This window comes from Ptychodera flava, chromosome 5 (assembly GCF_041260155.1).
Source record: "Ptychodera flava strain L36383 chromosome 5, AS_Pfla_20210202, whole genome shotgun sequence".
In the NCBI taxonomy this organism is placed as follows: Eukaryota; Metazoa; Hemichordata; class Enteropneusta; family Ptychoderidae; genus Ptychodera; species Ptychodera flava.
The window spans coordinates 21289066-21304238 of NC_091932.1; the positions used below are offsets into that span (position 1 = coordinate 21289066).

At 40.2% G+C, this 15173-nt stretch overlaps 1 protein-coding gene across 1 annotated transcript; it reads left to right on the forward strand.

The window, feature by feature from the left end:
• Nucleotides 1-3012: 3012 nt before the first annotated feature.
• LOC139133237 (aqualysin-1-like) lies at nt 3013-10712 on the forward strand. Its single transcript, XM_070699733.1, has 9 exons — nt 3013-3140; nt 3920-4041; nt 4623-4757; nt 5385-5511; nt 5998-6110; nt 6881-7022; nt 7811-7995; nt 8795-8966; nt 10205-10712. The coding sequence occupies exons 2-9, from the start codon at nt 3931-3933 to the stop codon at nt 10354-10356; spliced, it is 1137 nt and encodes a 378-aa protein (XP_070555834.1). The 5' UTR covers nt 3013-3140; nt 3920-3930; the 3' UTR covers nt 10357-10712.
• The last annotated feature ends 4461 nt before the right edge of the window (nt 10713-15173 follow it).

Consider the following 15173-nt stretch of genomic DNA (forward strand, 5'->3'; position numbering starts at 1 on the left):
GGTACATGGCACTTGTCATGCTTTTATTACGATGACGTGCAGACTGATAAAGATCTGGCAGCATATCCGCTTTGAGTGCACACGTCACCAAAGTTAGCACAGGTCTCCTACGTGCAGCCGGGGTCAGAGCCCGTCTAGTTGTCCGCATGGTCATTTCTGCACAGCAAAAGGCTACTGTGATGTCACGAGTCGATAATAGACTATAACGACTCCGTTCGCGAAATTGAGTCGGGAGCAAGAGATTTCGCAGCGGCCGGGCTATTTTTTTACCGGGGGGGGCAGCAACTCGGAAAAAAGCACATTAATCGGACAGGGAAAGGGCTCCGTTGTCTTACGGCAATGCAAATATTTCGGTCAAGCTCATGCCACTATGTAGCGGACTCGAAGAGGGCAGTGGAAAGATGTTTCACTGGAGAGTGGGGTCAGCAAAAACTCTTCTCGGTGAGGAGAGCGGAGAGGGGAACAGAAGATACATGCAATTTTTTTTAAATCGTAGTGGAAGAGCATTGGTGAAAAGGTTACACTTCTTCTTCATATATTTATATTACAATACGGTAGAATGGTCAATTTTCATGAAAAAATACCCGCAGTTGCTTTTCCTCGAAATCTGCTGATTGGCTAGCCTTGCCTTAAACTCCTATACAAAAGAACAATAAATGTGTCGACGTCTACTGGCGCTCTTTTGGGTATTGGTGCCATCATTTATCGGGGCGTAAATCATGGCGATGAAGAACAAAGTCAGAAAATAAGACATATTATCACATTAACTTGTTAACATCTCTACCCGTCAGTGTTTTTTTCTGCATGTTCATTGAAAGGGGCACTTTGTGCCCTGTTCATCAAAATTAGGGGATAGACTTGATATTTTAGGGGGCAGTCACTGTTGATTCTCAGTTGTCACCCTCTTATGGACGTCTTTGCTGGCTTTGTTGTGCGAGCGATTTCGTTTCCGCGATATCAGGAACTTTTCCAGGACAGACAATGGCTCGAAATGCGCAATTTGCGCAGCTCCCAGTCGAGAGAAAACCCTAACCCGTGCAACTTGGAATAGCTCAGATAAAAACAGTTCCCTCTATCACCCATGTTTAGGTCATCAATCGGAACTTCTTTCCTGTGGGAGCTGGATACATTTGCATGCAAACTGCGCATGCTCACTTTATCCGAGTAACCGTACAGGAACCTCTGTTCCGCGAACAAATATAGAAATAGTAAAGCGATAAATTCATAAAATCGCACGATTCAGAGTGTGTCCAGCGAAATATCAATGCGCAAAAGTTTTTCTGATAAGATTCAAAGCTGTCCGAGCCCGAAATGAAGTTCACAAAAGGGCAACGTACACGATGTGTCAGGAATTTGTCAACGACGACCAAAGGTAGTTATAGTATTTGGCACCCGATTGCCCCCTCCCCTGGGTGCAGTTTGGCAAACAACATGATGCCTTTTTTAAATTGATAAGCGGAAAGGCAACATGGGAAGTAAAGCCTGCCGCACACGAGAGAAATTACCTGAGCAAAATTTCATTCGAGGCTGTTTGCTCAGCTTAGTTTACTCGCGTGTGCGGGCGATTCGTCGTGAGTTCTTTTCCTCTCGAGCCGTTGAGCAAAATATTCAATATGTTTGATATTTTTTCCCTCTCGACGCAAATTCATAACGGCGTGCGCCGGAGAAAGTGATTTTCCTCAAGTCGTTTTGACTAAAACATGACAGTGCAAAATGATCGCCCGTAGCCTGGCACATTGCATTTAAAACAGCCACTTGTGGTTAAATACACGGCGAATGCCGTCAAATTACATGGCAGACAAGATAGATTAGCCTGTCTTTCTAATGCGTACAGCGGCCTATATATGTATACATACATACATTCATACATACATGCACATATATATATACATATATACATACATACATACATATATTATATATATAATATCTATATATATATTTCGCCGCCTTTTGTCACCAAACGCAAATTAAATCAGTATCGGCGTGATTTTTCGCTAAATTACCGCTGTTGAATTTGAGATGGCGTGAACTGAAATTCAACAGCGATAATTTCAGTTCACGCCACCTCAAAATCAACAGTCTCAACAAAGTTTTAGACGAATCCGTCACTCCAGATCTTGTACTCTGTTTTGCAGCGAACAACCAGCCATTCGAAGCGTTAGGGTGACAACTTGAATGGCCAATCAATGCAAGCCTTGGTTGCGCATGCGCATAGGATCCATTTGCAGATTTCAAATTAAAAATAAATTATGTAAACTAGTAATGTTATATACGCAATGAAACCGATCATATTTGAAGCCTGGACGCAGTCCCGCTGTCTCTGTATTTTGACCGGCATATAATGGAGCTACATGACCTATATCACACAATGCAAATTTTTAGTTAATAAATTATTTTTGTTCCCAAGTTATGGCACTATCATACTCCTCTATCATAGTGGCGACCAACGTTTCACAGTAAAGAGAAAACAGCAGGTGAAATATCTGTCTCTTGACACAGAATTATCGTCAGATAAGTTATCACTACGGTATGTGACTCACGCCAGACCACAGCATGCACCCTGGACCTCATTTCGCAGCACTCTGTATTAAGGCAGTTCGCACTTCAAAAATTATAAGATTTAAACTCTTGCCCAAACTTTCCTCAGGGAAACTTTAAGCTATTCACTTTTGAAATCATGAATAGAGTTCAGAGGTCACCGTGAAAAATTCCGTACTGCAGAAATTATTTTTACTGACGCTTGAAATTCAAAATGGCAGCCATCCCTGTGTTAACCTATGGGAAAAAGAAATTTTCGATTTTTTGGCAAAAATAAACTGGCGACAATTGTATATGCTCAATGATCTTCAAAATGAGCCCTCACAAATTGTATATCAAAAATTATTGTAAAAGTTTAAGAGTCCGAATATTTATTCCCGAGACGCATTCTACCTTAAGTACCAGAAGTACGATGTCCCTAATGTCACAATACAAACGAAGTTATAACTGATAATTTTATCGCTAATTTTATCTAAAATAACTGATAGTCATCAAGTCAGGACTATTTGAAAATTCGGTCCGATAACGGCAGTTTTTCATTTCTGTTGAAGACACGGGTCAACAAGGTCCGACACTTTAACGTACGCAGTTTATCTAAGGTGAGGAGGCCGTATACTTTTATGATAATTTTACCACATTTTTACAATCTTTTACCACATTTTTACAATCTTACCACATTTTACAATCCTTCTCACAAAGCTCAGTTCGTAGACACATTCTAACGGACGAGTGTTCGAAACTACAGATCGGCTCCTTTTTTCGTATTTGGAGAAGTGAATCGAGCCATATGTTTGAAGCAGATAATCTATCGATAATGAGAAATTGCAACAAGTGGGTTTTTTTCGTTTTAAAAATGTAATATCATTATTTTGAAACGAACATGAAATTTGGAGGAACAGGGAGAGCCGTTAGTAACTGCTCCTCGCTAAAATTTGCAAATCACCGCCCCCCCCCGACCGTCGACAAATTTTTCCCACTCTTCCAACTGCCCATGTGGAAATTGTCCGTTGATCCTCTCTCACCATTACAAGTTCCTGACTGTATTTCCCCTAACCCATAATGTGCCCTATCAGTTGACAAAACTCCTAAAACGATCGAACTCAGGCCTACTTCTTCTGACTAACTAGTTGGTGTTTTTCCAGGTCGCCTGCTCAGAGAACGAATACATGTGACTTCTCGCTTCTGATAAAAATTACATACGTTTACCAGGTCTCTACACCCAGAACAGGCCCTCAAACAACATACTTTCCCACTCTCAAAGGAAATGCAAAGCTTAACCAACTACCTTTTCACGCAAACAGCATTATTAGCCGCCCCTTGCATGGCAATAATAATGCGGTTTATGATGTTTTTAATATCTCCACTTTTCTTTTCTTAGAGGTTACCAGGATGTATCGACTAATTCTGCTCGCTGCTATCATGCGGAGCGTGTTATCAGCTCCTCTCTACGTTTCAAACACGGGCCAGGTGGTACCGAACCAATATATCGTCGTACTGAGGGTATGAGAGATCTATGTGCTCAGTTTATATGTTGCAGGTAGAATGCGCTTCGGGGACAGATATTTCGACATTCAAATTGTATATTTCTTTTCTTATCTACCCTTTGCGGGGGCTCATTTTCGAAATTATATCGAAAAATTAGAGTTAACAGCGATGGCGGTCATTTTCAAATATCGGTAAATGTCAGGTAATACGTTTCACTAGTGCCAAACTTTGCACGGTGACCCCTGACTTTCAGTAAGAGAATGGTTGAAAGCTTCATTGAGAAAAATTCGAGCAAAAGTTATAGTCTTTCACTTTTCGGGCGCGTGTTATCTTAAATAGACAGAAAAATCAGCGTGTTGTCCCTGTATCCTGTACTCGTATGTAAATTAATGTAGGTAGGTAGGTAGGTAGGTAGGTAGGTAGGTATAGGTAGGTAGGTAGGGAGGTATAGGTAGGTAGGTAGGTAAATACATTGTTCCGAAAATATTTTAATTGGGCAGAAAAATGTTATTGTTATTTGTTATTTTGTCTCTTCACACATATTTTTATCTAATTGAGATTTCTAAAGAAACACTATTGTTCATCGCTTTCCACAGGATGACGTCACTGTCATGGAACGCGACTCTCTTGTCAGTAGATTTCAGACAGATTTCCAGATCGAGGTTGTCGGACGATACAGTCACGTGTTCCGAGGTTTTACCGCGTCAATGAACAAACATGTCGTCAAAAAGGTGAGGCTCATCCGAGCGGTTGGGAGGACGGTGTCCGAATGTAGAGTTACACCAAAGTCACTCGAATCATCAAAAGCACAAAGCGAACGTAGATAAACTACTCTTAATTGCGCAATAAGGGGATATAGAAGCGTGTGACCGACTTGTAATTTCTGAAATATTTAATGCTAAGGAATACGTCACCATCTGTTAAACACTATTCCAACAAACGCAACAGCTGTCACATGATGTTACAGTCACATCTTTTCTTAACCATGCAAATTCAGTTTCTGCAACACCAAGCCTAAATCTAAGAGGGCAGGTCTCGAATGCACTTGAACCCCATTCGTTTACACCAAAGTCAAAAACAAACCGTCCATGCGTGCACACGTTGCAGCGAAGTATCCTACAGTTGTGTGAACGATGAACTGATAAACATGTCAGACGGATACGGTTCGAAAGGAGCCATGGTAATTTCTGCGTACAGAAACGACATTTCTTAGTAAACACAACTGACCCTCACAAGTACTTGCCCTCATCAACCGTATCATCGTCTGTCTATGCGAACCATAAGTTTTATGGCCACGTTTCTGGCGGACAGATGCGATGATAACTGATGTTTGTTTTTATGAATATTCTATGATAAAGCTCTTGGAAACAGACCAAGTCAAATATGTTACGGAGAATGCTATTGGTGGAATAGTCTCCGTGGGTAGTTGGGGCCTGGACAGGGTGGATGCTAGAGTCGGATTGGATGACACATACAACCCAAAATGTGAGTGTTTAAATTAATTGTTTCCGTTGCTCATTAGGTATTCAGAGGCTTTCTTTCAAATAGAGGATAGAACTATATCGTCGCCTGATATGTCAGACCGAACAGTTTCGCTGGTGACGCATGCGCATATACACTTGCTTGCAGGCAGCGAAATAGTCAATATGTGACACACAATCTCCTTATCACAGGTTTACTCACGACGCATTCACACACTACCCAAATCAGGGCTGTAGTCTATTTCACCTCAGTGGTACGATGTCAATATATGCCATTTGTTCAGTTGATTGATAATTCTATTGTAAATTTAAGTCGTCGTTTCGAGTGCGGTACAATTGCTGTTTTGAATCGATAAGCATTGCACTAAAGTGTCACTTTATCCGCATTCTCACGAATTTGGTCTTGTCACGCCCTCTACGCTAGATCTCATATTTTTATATGTTTCTGGTATATATACACGTTTGTAATTGTTTTTTGACCCGTCCACAGATAGTGGAAGTGGTACCAATATATACGTTTTGGACACTGGTATTCGTAAGACACACGTCGACTTCGGCACCCGTGCTGACTACGGCTGGGATGCCGTGGACAAAGACATGGACGTGAGCACTATTCTTTTGAAGATAAACTTTTAATTTGTTTAGTGTCACTCTCTCTCTTGGAGTATATGCTGATAGTTTAAAAATTAATATAATACTACCGGAGCTATTGCTTCCCTAAAATCTGTGCAACGTGTCAGCTTCGAAGGAAATCTCTGGCATATTGCTTTTTGCATTGCATCATCGCGTTATTTTGCTGTACTTCACCGTAGTATGCACGAGATACTTTTCTTGGTCGATGTAGACAAACCAAAGTACCGACGTTTATTCACGGTTCAAGGCCTCAACCAATTGCACATTTCCTTGTAAAGCAAACACAACCGTGTTTTGGTCTATGACGATAAAAGTACACTTTTGAGAAAATCAAGTTTCTTCTTACACTTAAATTAGATAATTATACGATTTGTTCAGCAAGTGTTTTGATATGAAACCGGGAAATCGTTCTGTAAATAGAGTAAGGACTGGAAAATTTCTTCTTGTTTATGTGTTGCCATAAGTTAACATCTTCAAGCTTACAGATGACTTTTGTAAAAGTGACAATGAAACTTACGATCGGCGTAAAAAGATAGATCTGATTCAATATAACAATGAATTCATTTTCAATAAATTCTACGTCTACGTTCACAGTGATCCCGTTTCTTAAATTACAATAATTTAACTTCCGCTACGTTCATACCTTTGAACAACGGATTTTTTGCGACATTACGCTCTGTTTAACGTTGGTGAAGTTATTTCATCAAGTCTAATTGCTCATTTTCCAACTTCTGTTGTAGTCTGATGATTGCCACGGACACGGCACTCACTGCTCCGGCACCACATCTGGCACTGTCTATGGAGTTGCCAAGGAGGCTAATGTGTTTGGTTTGCGTGCTGTCAACTGCCTCGGGTTCGGCCCGGTCGATTGGGTCATTGAAAGTTAGTAATTAACACTGCTAGTAAATAACTTTGCAGTTTTTGAAGCCTTTACTTCAGCTTACGAAAGTTGAAAACAATAAGGTTGAGCGCGTGCGCACATACGAACTTGTCAGCCGACTGAACGATTCACTAGCGCGAGGGCGCTCTTGATTCCGCGACCTCCTACGCCTTCAGGTAGAACGCGCCTCGGGGACAGATAATCGGACTCTCAAATTTCTTCAAATCTTTTCTGCTCTACCACTTATTGGGGTTCATTTTAAAACTCTTGGAGCAAGAAAAACTTTCACCGTCTGAGTTTTTTTCGAAAATCCAAAATTTAATTGCTCCCCCATAGAGTTAACACAGGAATGGCGGCCATTTTTTATTTCAAATATCACAAAATATTGGATTATTTGTTTCGCTAATTCCGATTTTATTGTTGATTTGGTAAGAGAATGGTTAAAAGTTTCGTTCATCAAACCTTGAGCAAAAAATTAAGTGTTTCGCTTTCGAGGCGCATACTACCTTAAGGCGAATGAGCGCACATGTTTTAAATATATTAAAATGTAGTATCAGCGTTGCTATGAAACGTCAGTAGCCCTCCACAGTTTGGTGATCGACCAAAAATTCTCCGTTCAAACGATTCGCCTTATCACGATAGATGAGGTCTCACCATCTGTAATTTCTATGTAAGGGCATTTCGTCTCTGTGAAAAAGCAATGATGCCTGATGTATCGATTTAAGTTTAACTTTCTCCTTCACTGTTGTTGAATGTTGTCAAACTCATGAATTGCTTCTATACTTTTTAGCAATGGACTGGACTGTCGAAAACGGAATACACCCCGCCGTTGTCTCTATGTCGCTGGGTTATCCTCGCAACCCGGCTATCGACGACGCCGTTGACAGACTGCACTACAGCGGCATCATCGTCGTCGCTGCGGCGGGCAACGACAATGACGATTCCTGTCTGCTCTCCCCAGCGGGTGCTGCCAACGTAAGACTTTGTAATACTTTGTACGGCCTGTTGCGAGATGCGATGCGCGCGCAAAATTGATGTACTTACAAGTTGAAAATTCTTTGGTGCCAATGCTCCCTTCCTGGTCATAAGTTTATTATGTAATGGTATCATCATCGTGTATATACTTGCATATCTTCAATATTGAGTATTCTGAAATGAAAATGTCTTTCTGTATTTTATATATCCGTCAGTCTGTCTGTCTGTCCGTCAGAGCATCTGCCTGACTGTTTATCCGTAAACCCTTCCACTTCATCACAACACGAATCATAATTTTAGGTTCGTTACTAATTACAGCGTCTTGCGCGCGACAGTGGCTGCTGCCGACAGAAATTCTGACAATTTTCATTTTTGTGCCGTTTTATGGTTGCATTCTGTAATCAGATCCCTTGACAGTTACTATTACAATTCCTACCACAGAATCGACGATAATTTCAAGCCGCCATTCATATGAGAATGGTTTAAGAAAGTATCATGAACACATCAGACAATTGTTTATTTTTGTATATTAATTATGAAACTGTGACGTCATTAGGAATAATCCCTATCGGCCCATCAGTCTGCCTCTCGTCTTATCTCTCTGCCTTTATATCATTCACTGCATGACGTCTTTGGTGCCTGTTTGTATGGTCGTCTGCCGCTATAGTCTCTCAGTCTTGCTTCCCGGTGAATGTGTAACTATATACTTCTACGATATCTGAACTGTTTGTGAAATCGAAGTTGCCTTCCGTGGAACAATATCTGCGCATGAGTATCATCGCCTTCACCTTTTTTCCAGACCTACACTGTTGGCGCCACCGACATCAACGACGTTAGGGCCTCGTTCTCAAGCTATGGCACCTGCGTCGACATCTTCGCTCCCGGTGTCAACATCGTTAGCGCCCACCACCTCAGCGACGATGCCATCGCAACTATGAGTGGTACATCCATGGCTTGTCCGCATGTTGCAGGTATGTGTACCCTCATCGTGCAGTAACAGGGTCCCTTCTTAACGACAGAGAACCCGATGTTCATATTATGTACGAACATGTACCGAAATGTTTTCTCGAACGCTCCGTTGAAAGCAAAAACATGAGACAAATGTATTCATGATGAAAAACAGTTTATTTCAATGACATTATCTGCGAAAAAGTACAAAGAATGGGAGTGTCGATCGCTGCCTTGTCCAACATGTTCAAGGTATGATGTCTGTCATTGTGATCAAATGTTAAAATGATTATGTGGTGAGAGATATTGTTCGGAACGATTCCGTGAGTTGGTTCAATCAACTCAAAATATAAAGACTGGGCAGTTGCCGATGAGTGATCGTGTTTCAGTCGAATAAAACGTACTGACATAAGTTTAATGCACTCGTCTAGTATGTTACATGTACTTACACGTAAGCATGACCACCAGGTGCTTCCGTTCAACAATTGGCAATACGGAAAGTAGACAAGCTGTCTAAATTGAGTTGTCAACTTTGTCAGGTGCCCGGTTCCCGTATTGCTAAAGGCTCAACACAAACACTATACAAACATAGAGATACATAGGTACATATATATATATATATATATATATATATATATATATATATATATATATATATATATATATATATATATATATACAATCATACATCGATACATACATACAAAGGTGACTACATAATACATACATACATACATACATGCATACATACATACATACATACATAACACATACATACATACATACATACATACATACATACATACAACATACATACATACATACATACATACATACATACATACATACATACATACATACATACGTAGATGAATACATACATACATACATACATACATACATACATACATACATACATACATACGCGCTCACATATTGTACATATATGCATATATGTATATATGTTTGTGTGTGGTTGTTCATGTATGTGAGAAATACATATACTGTCATTTACGAACACACTCATGCAAGTATTTGTACATGTGCATGTGTAGAATAAGCACAATATTCTATTTATTTATTTATTTATTTATTTATTTATTCATTCAATAAATGTATGCGTGTTTATGGAATTTTCCGACGGGATTTCAGATTTACGATTTAGAATAATGCGACACCGGAATTACTTTTGTTGAATTTCTATCGATACTATATTCAAATGTAGTGAAGAATATTACAACCTCTATACTCCGTATTGCAGGTGCTGCCGCTCTGGTCCTTGAGGAAGGGCCGACGAGAACCCCAGACGAGGTCAAAGCTCGCCTCACGGAAACGGCAACTCTGGACGTTATTTCCGACATTGGTGCAGGATCACCGAATACGTTCTTGTACGTCGAACCGATGCCCGTATAAGGAAGTGCCCTTCTTATTAAAAGCAAGTTCAGGATACGAAAGCCTTATGGCGCATGTAATTGTTATTGAATGAAAATCATCGGGAAGAATTATTCCCTTAGTAAAGTTTAAGAAGGGGCACATCTTGATTCTAATACATGCAGCTAACATTGTTCTCTTCAGATGATGCAATGATATTCACAGGAAAGAACTTTCATTCCTTTCGTTGTTATTACTGTTCAGGTGGTGTTGTTACCTGTATTGTCAGTATACATCAAAGTAACTTGATTTGTTCTCAATCCTGTATACGTTCTACCAGCCCCCACGATGTATCACTATGATTTAACAATAAAACACGATATTAAGATATTCCATGACGTCAATGCCTCAGGTGTATTGTGTACATAACAAAGATGAGCTAATCAGTGCACATTTTGTCTGCTCGGGGCCAGGGGAACTATTCGAAAGCAGAATTCACTAGCTTGCCGAAATTGGGGTTGGAGTTATCACTTTTGGCGTGTCAGTGACCCCCCTTTCCACATCGTCATATCCATCGTCCGCTCGCACGGGTCTGTTACTTCTCACAAACTGCCGACTAACTGACGATTTTGGGAAGCATCCAGCTGCCCGGACAAGAGGCCTTAGCAAGCGAAGATGCATCATATCAGCCGTTAGAGATGTTGAATTCAGAGCTGCAGGAACGCCATCTGCTTCCTGCTGATAGGCAGCGACTCGGAAGGTCATGCCTGATTGGCTGGCACTGCGCAGGGGTTCGGTATGTTACGTCTGAATGGCAAATTGCTATTATTTTCAGCAAGATAAGGAGTTTGAAATCAGGACTATTCTTTACCGTATAGTTCTTTCACCGGGTCCATGATGCATTGTGCGCTAAGGTACACACGCGTACGTTACTCAGAGAACTTTTTGGTCGTAGGGTATATGCATGGTATGTTATTCGTTGAACACTATGGCAGGTTACACCCTGACTCATATTTTCGTCGCGGATGGATTCAAAATACACAAGGCAATTTTTTGCATTGCAAATGCTTATGCAAATTGCTCATGGTATCGCAGTTCCATCCCTTGGAACGATTAAATCTTAGGGTGGTGTAGCCGAGAATGCCGACAAGCAACTTTTCTCTGTTTCCCAAACTATGACATTTTTTATTTTCCTTTCATGTATTTCATAATATACTATTATATATATATATATATATATATATATATATATATATATACTATATATATATATATAATATATATATAGTTTCGGGCTCTTGGTATGGGAAAAGGCAATTAACGGGTTTTCTGATAGGGAGTTGGAAGACAAGGAAGGTGTTCACATCGTTACTTAAGGGCAATGGGCAACAGCCAGCTTTAATTTCCCCTTCCGATACCCTATGTTGTAATAGCCTAAATAGTCTAGACTGTCATAATGGTCTATCTACTTGTGAAATAAATTTAGTTTAAACTGTTTTTACATTGGCTGGTTCCGGACAATTTGCAATCTGGATTTTTTGCACAGGTTCAGGCACAGTACTTCTCGGGACGGGTAAATTTGCCGACACGCAACTCGTTCCTTCGGGCACAGATTTTTCACGATACACGATGAGCTTAAATTGAAGTGCGTTCCCGTCCACACACATCGATCACATTGCCTCACAACCACCATATGTCGTGGAAATTACACAGGCCTCGTATCTTACGAGAAAGGAGCTGGAACTGACCACGAGTTTTAACGTGAAACTTGAACTTGTTTATTGAATACGGAACCGTGGCTAGGCCTCACGGCCCAGCCACCGATACATCATTCTGTAAGTCGGCCCGTGCCATAGTCGGTCCTAGTTAGGTTTTTTTTTTGTGAGTTAGTGTGTCCATTTATAGAGTATCTTGGCTATGTCAGATACCGATGTCATAAAGAATACAATGAGACAATACTTTGATTTACCGACATTGGAAATGATACAAAAGCACAACTTATCACTTCCCCTCGAATGGTATGCTACAATTCTTTTGTTTCAAACCAACGCTATGAATAAATTAATTGATAACAACGGTTAATATTGAAATACAATGGAACATGGGGAACACGATTGGAACTAATTTGGGATAATTGAATGGTGAACTGATGTCAGTGTAAACTGCAAATAGGCTTATCTCCTTTCCTTTTTAAGTTATACCATAGGGGGTTGTAGAAATGTCCGTCCCCAGGGTAAGGGGAAGGGGTAGGGGTGTCTTGGTCTCAGCACAGGTTTCTTCTTGATATAGTTTATTTTATTTTAATACGTTTGACTATGATATGTATTGCCAATAAACATTTAAACTGCTAACCTTTGGTGTCTTGGTCTTATGTTAGCACTGGTTTTGTAACGTTTTTTCTCCGTCCGCGTTCGCTGTGTCACGTATTTGTCCTTTGACAATCTTACGCGAAGTTTTGTCACTGTGCTGCGTCTATTATCTGATGCGTTTGATTGCTTAATGCGCCAAAGCAAGCAAAGGTAAATTACTAATCTGTGGACGCTGTCACCAGATTATCACCGGATTAACTTTGACAAAGTCAACAACGAACGCACCAGCAAGGTATAACTGAAGATACCTTGCTGGTGCGTTCGTTGTTGACTTTGTCAAAGTTAATCCGATGATAATCTGGTGACAGCGTCCACAGATTAGTAATTTACCCTTGCTTGCTTTAGCGCATTAGGCAATCAAACGCATCAGGTAATAGGCGCAGCAATAGCACAGTGACAAAACTTCGCGTAAGATTGTCAAAGGACAAAACGTGACACAGAGAACGCGGACGGAGGAAAAAAGTTACAAAACCAGTGCTAACATAACAGACACCAAAGGTTGTCAGTATAAATGTTTATTGGCAATACATATCATAGTCAAACGTATTAAAAAAAATAAACTATATCAAGAAGAAACATGTGTAAGACCAATACACCCCTACCCCTGCCCCATCCCCTTGGACGGACATTTCTACAACCCCTAGGTTATACACTTGTTTTTATGAGTAATTTGTATTATCATACATATGCCTGTATTGCCATTCTCCTATTGTTTAGACGGTACTGATATGAACCCGTATTTTAACTAGATAAAATACGAATTATATTTTCACTGTGTAACCGAACTACTTACAGCTACGCGTACGCGTGACCGTGTAGATACAAGTACACTTGTACAAAAAACATACAAACAATCGCATTGAAAATTTGTATGTTTTACCGAAACGCACAGTAAGTGAGGCTATCCACAATTCCCATTGATTTGTTCACAGACTTTTTTGCTAAAGGCCTTTTCACTTTTATCAGTTCTTAACAGTTATTAATTTATAATTTAAGTTCAGGATTATTTGTTAAAACTCTGTTCCAAAATTATTGATAATGTTTAAAATTCAAGAGTAAATTGAATGAGAAGTTGATGTTGGAGGTGCTAAAATTTGCACACTTGTCAAGATAAAGTTATCATCAACTAAGATGGTCTCATCATACCACCTGTCAGACATGCAAATTTCCTTTGTTACGAGCATTAAATAAAATAGTCTGGTTCCCTGACACTTTTTTTCGGTAGAGGGCGTGGGGGAAAATAGGGTCTCTATTTTTCCCAACGCCCTCTACCGGGGAAAATGGGTCAGGGAACCAGACTATAAATAAAATCAATACCCTTTCTTTTGCCAACACAGATGCAACTTATTCCCCAGTTTCCTTGAAAATATTGTGTATGGCTGTCAAAAATCTATGTCGACAAAATTACAAAATTGCTATCTCCTCCGCGGTAAAGGGGTTTATCTTCTCATTATTCACAGTGAGAAATCAGAAAATTGTGATTATCAGAACTGTGTTGCCAGAATTTTGAAATATGGACCGAGTTGTTCTGTATACAGAAGAAATTTGCTTCAGTTCAGTGAGTGATGTCCGTGTGCACAGATCATGGAGAAATTGTGGGTAACCCCACTTACTGTGAAACCTGTCATGATCGTTCACGGCTGGTCCCACAGTGCTGCTTTCATGTCGGTCCCGGTTGGACAGTGCATCATGATAGAATCGCTATACGACAAGGGAGTTTAAGTATCTAGGTGGTGAATTACATTGTTTACAGCCATAATTGAGCCACAAAAATCCAACAGCACTGAAAATACTCACACGACAGACAAGGTGCACATTATTATATTTCCGATATGTACCTGCGTCAATGAGATTAACAGGACATGATCGTGTCCGGTGGGGGTTTCGGATACAATGTAAGATACTAGAGGAAAGTAAAACTTTCGTTTAGGTTGTTAAAAGAAGTTTAGTTCTATTTAGGCAAGCCAGTAACGAAAATATACGAGCAGACGATGTAAATACCTTTGAAATGTTTTATTCGTACAACAACAAAATCACGAACGAGTTACGACGCTACAGCTTATAAAATATACAGTGTACTCACTTCACGTTTTCCCTAATCCGCTCACAAATTCCTTTCTAAGATGGTAAATTCGGCATATTTGACGTCTGAGGACATGTATAATTTTTGTAGGTAAACTGACTGGTACGGGTATTATATCCACTATGCATTCATAGGTGTCGCAGAGCTGCTTGCTCTCAGCTGTTCATACTCGATCGACTTTGAAATCGAACACTGGCGCGGCGTGAGTATTTTGAGCCCATTTTGGCGGGCCTCATTTCTTTCGCGAAGGGATGAGGTTATATGTTTCAAAACACGAAAACACACTAATTTTACACACTCCGGCGTGTGTTTTACGTCCACCGCCATTTTAGTAATTCTGTACTCAAAATAAATCTTCTTCAAATTGTAAAGACTAGTGGCGACATCTTAATATTTAAATTGTTCGC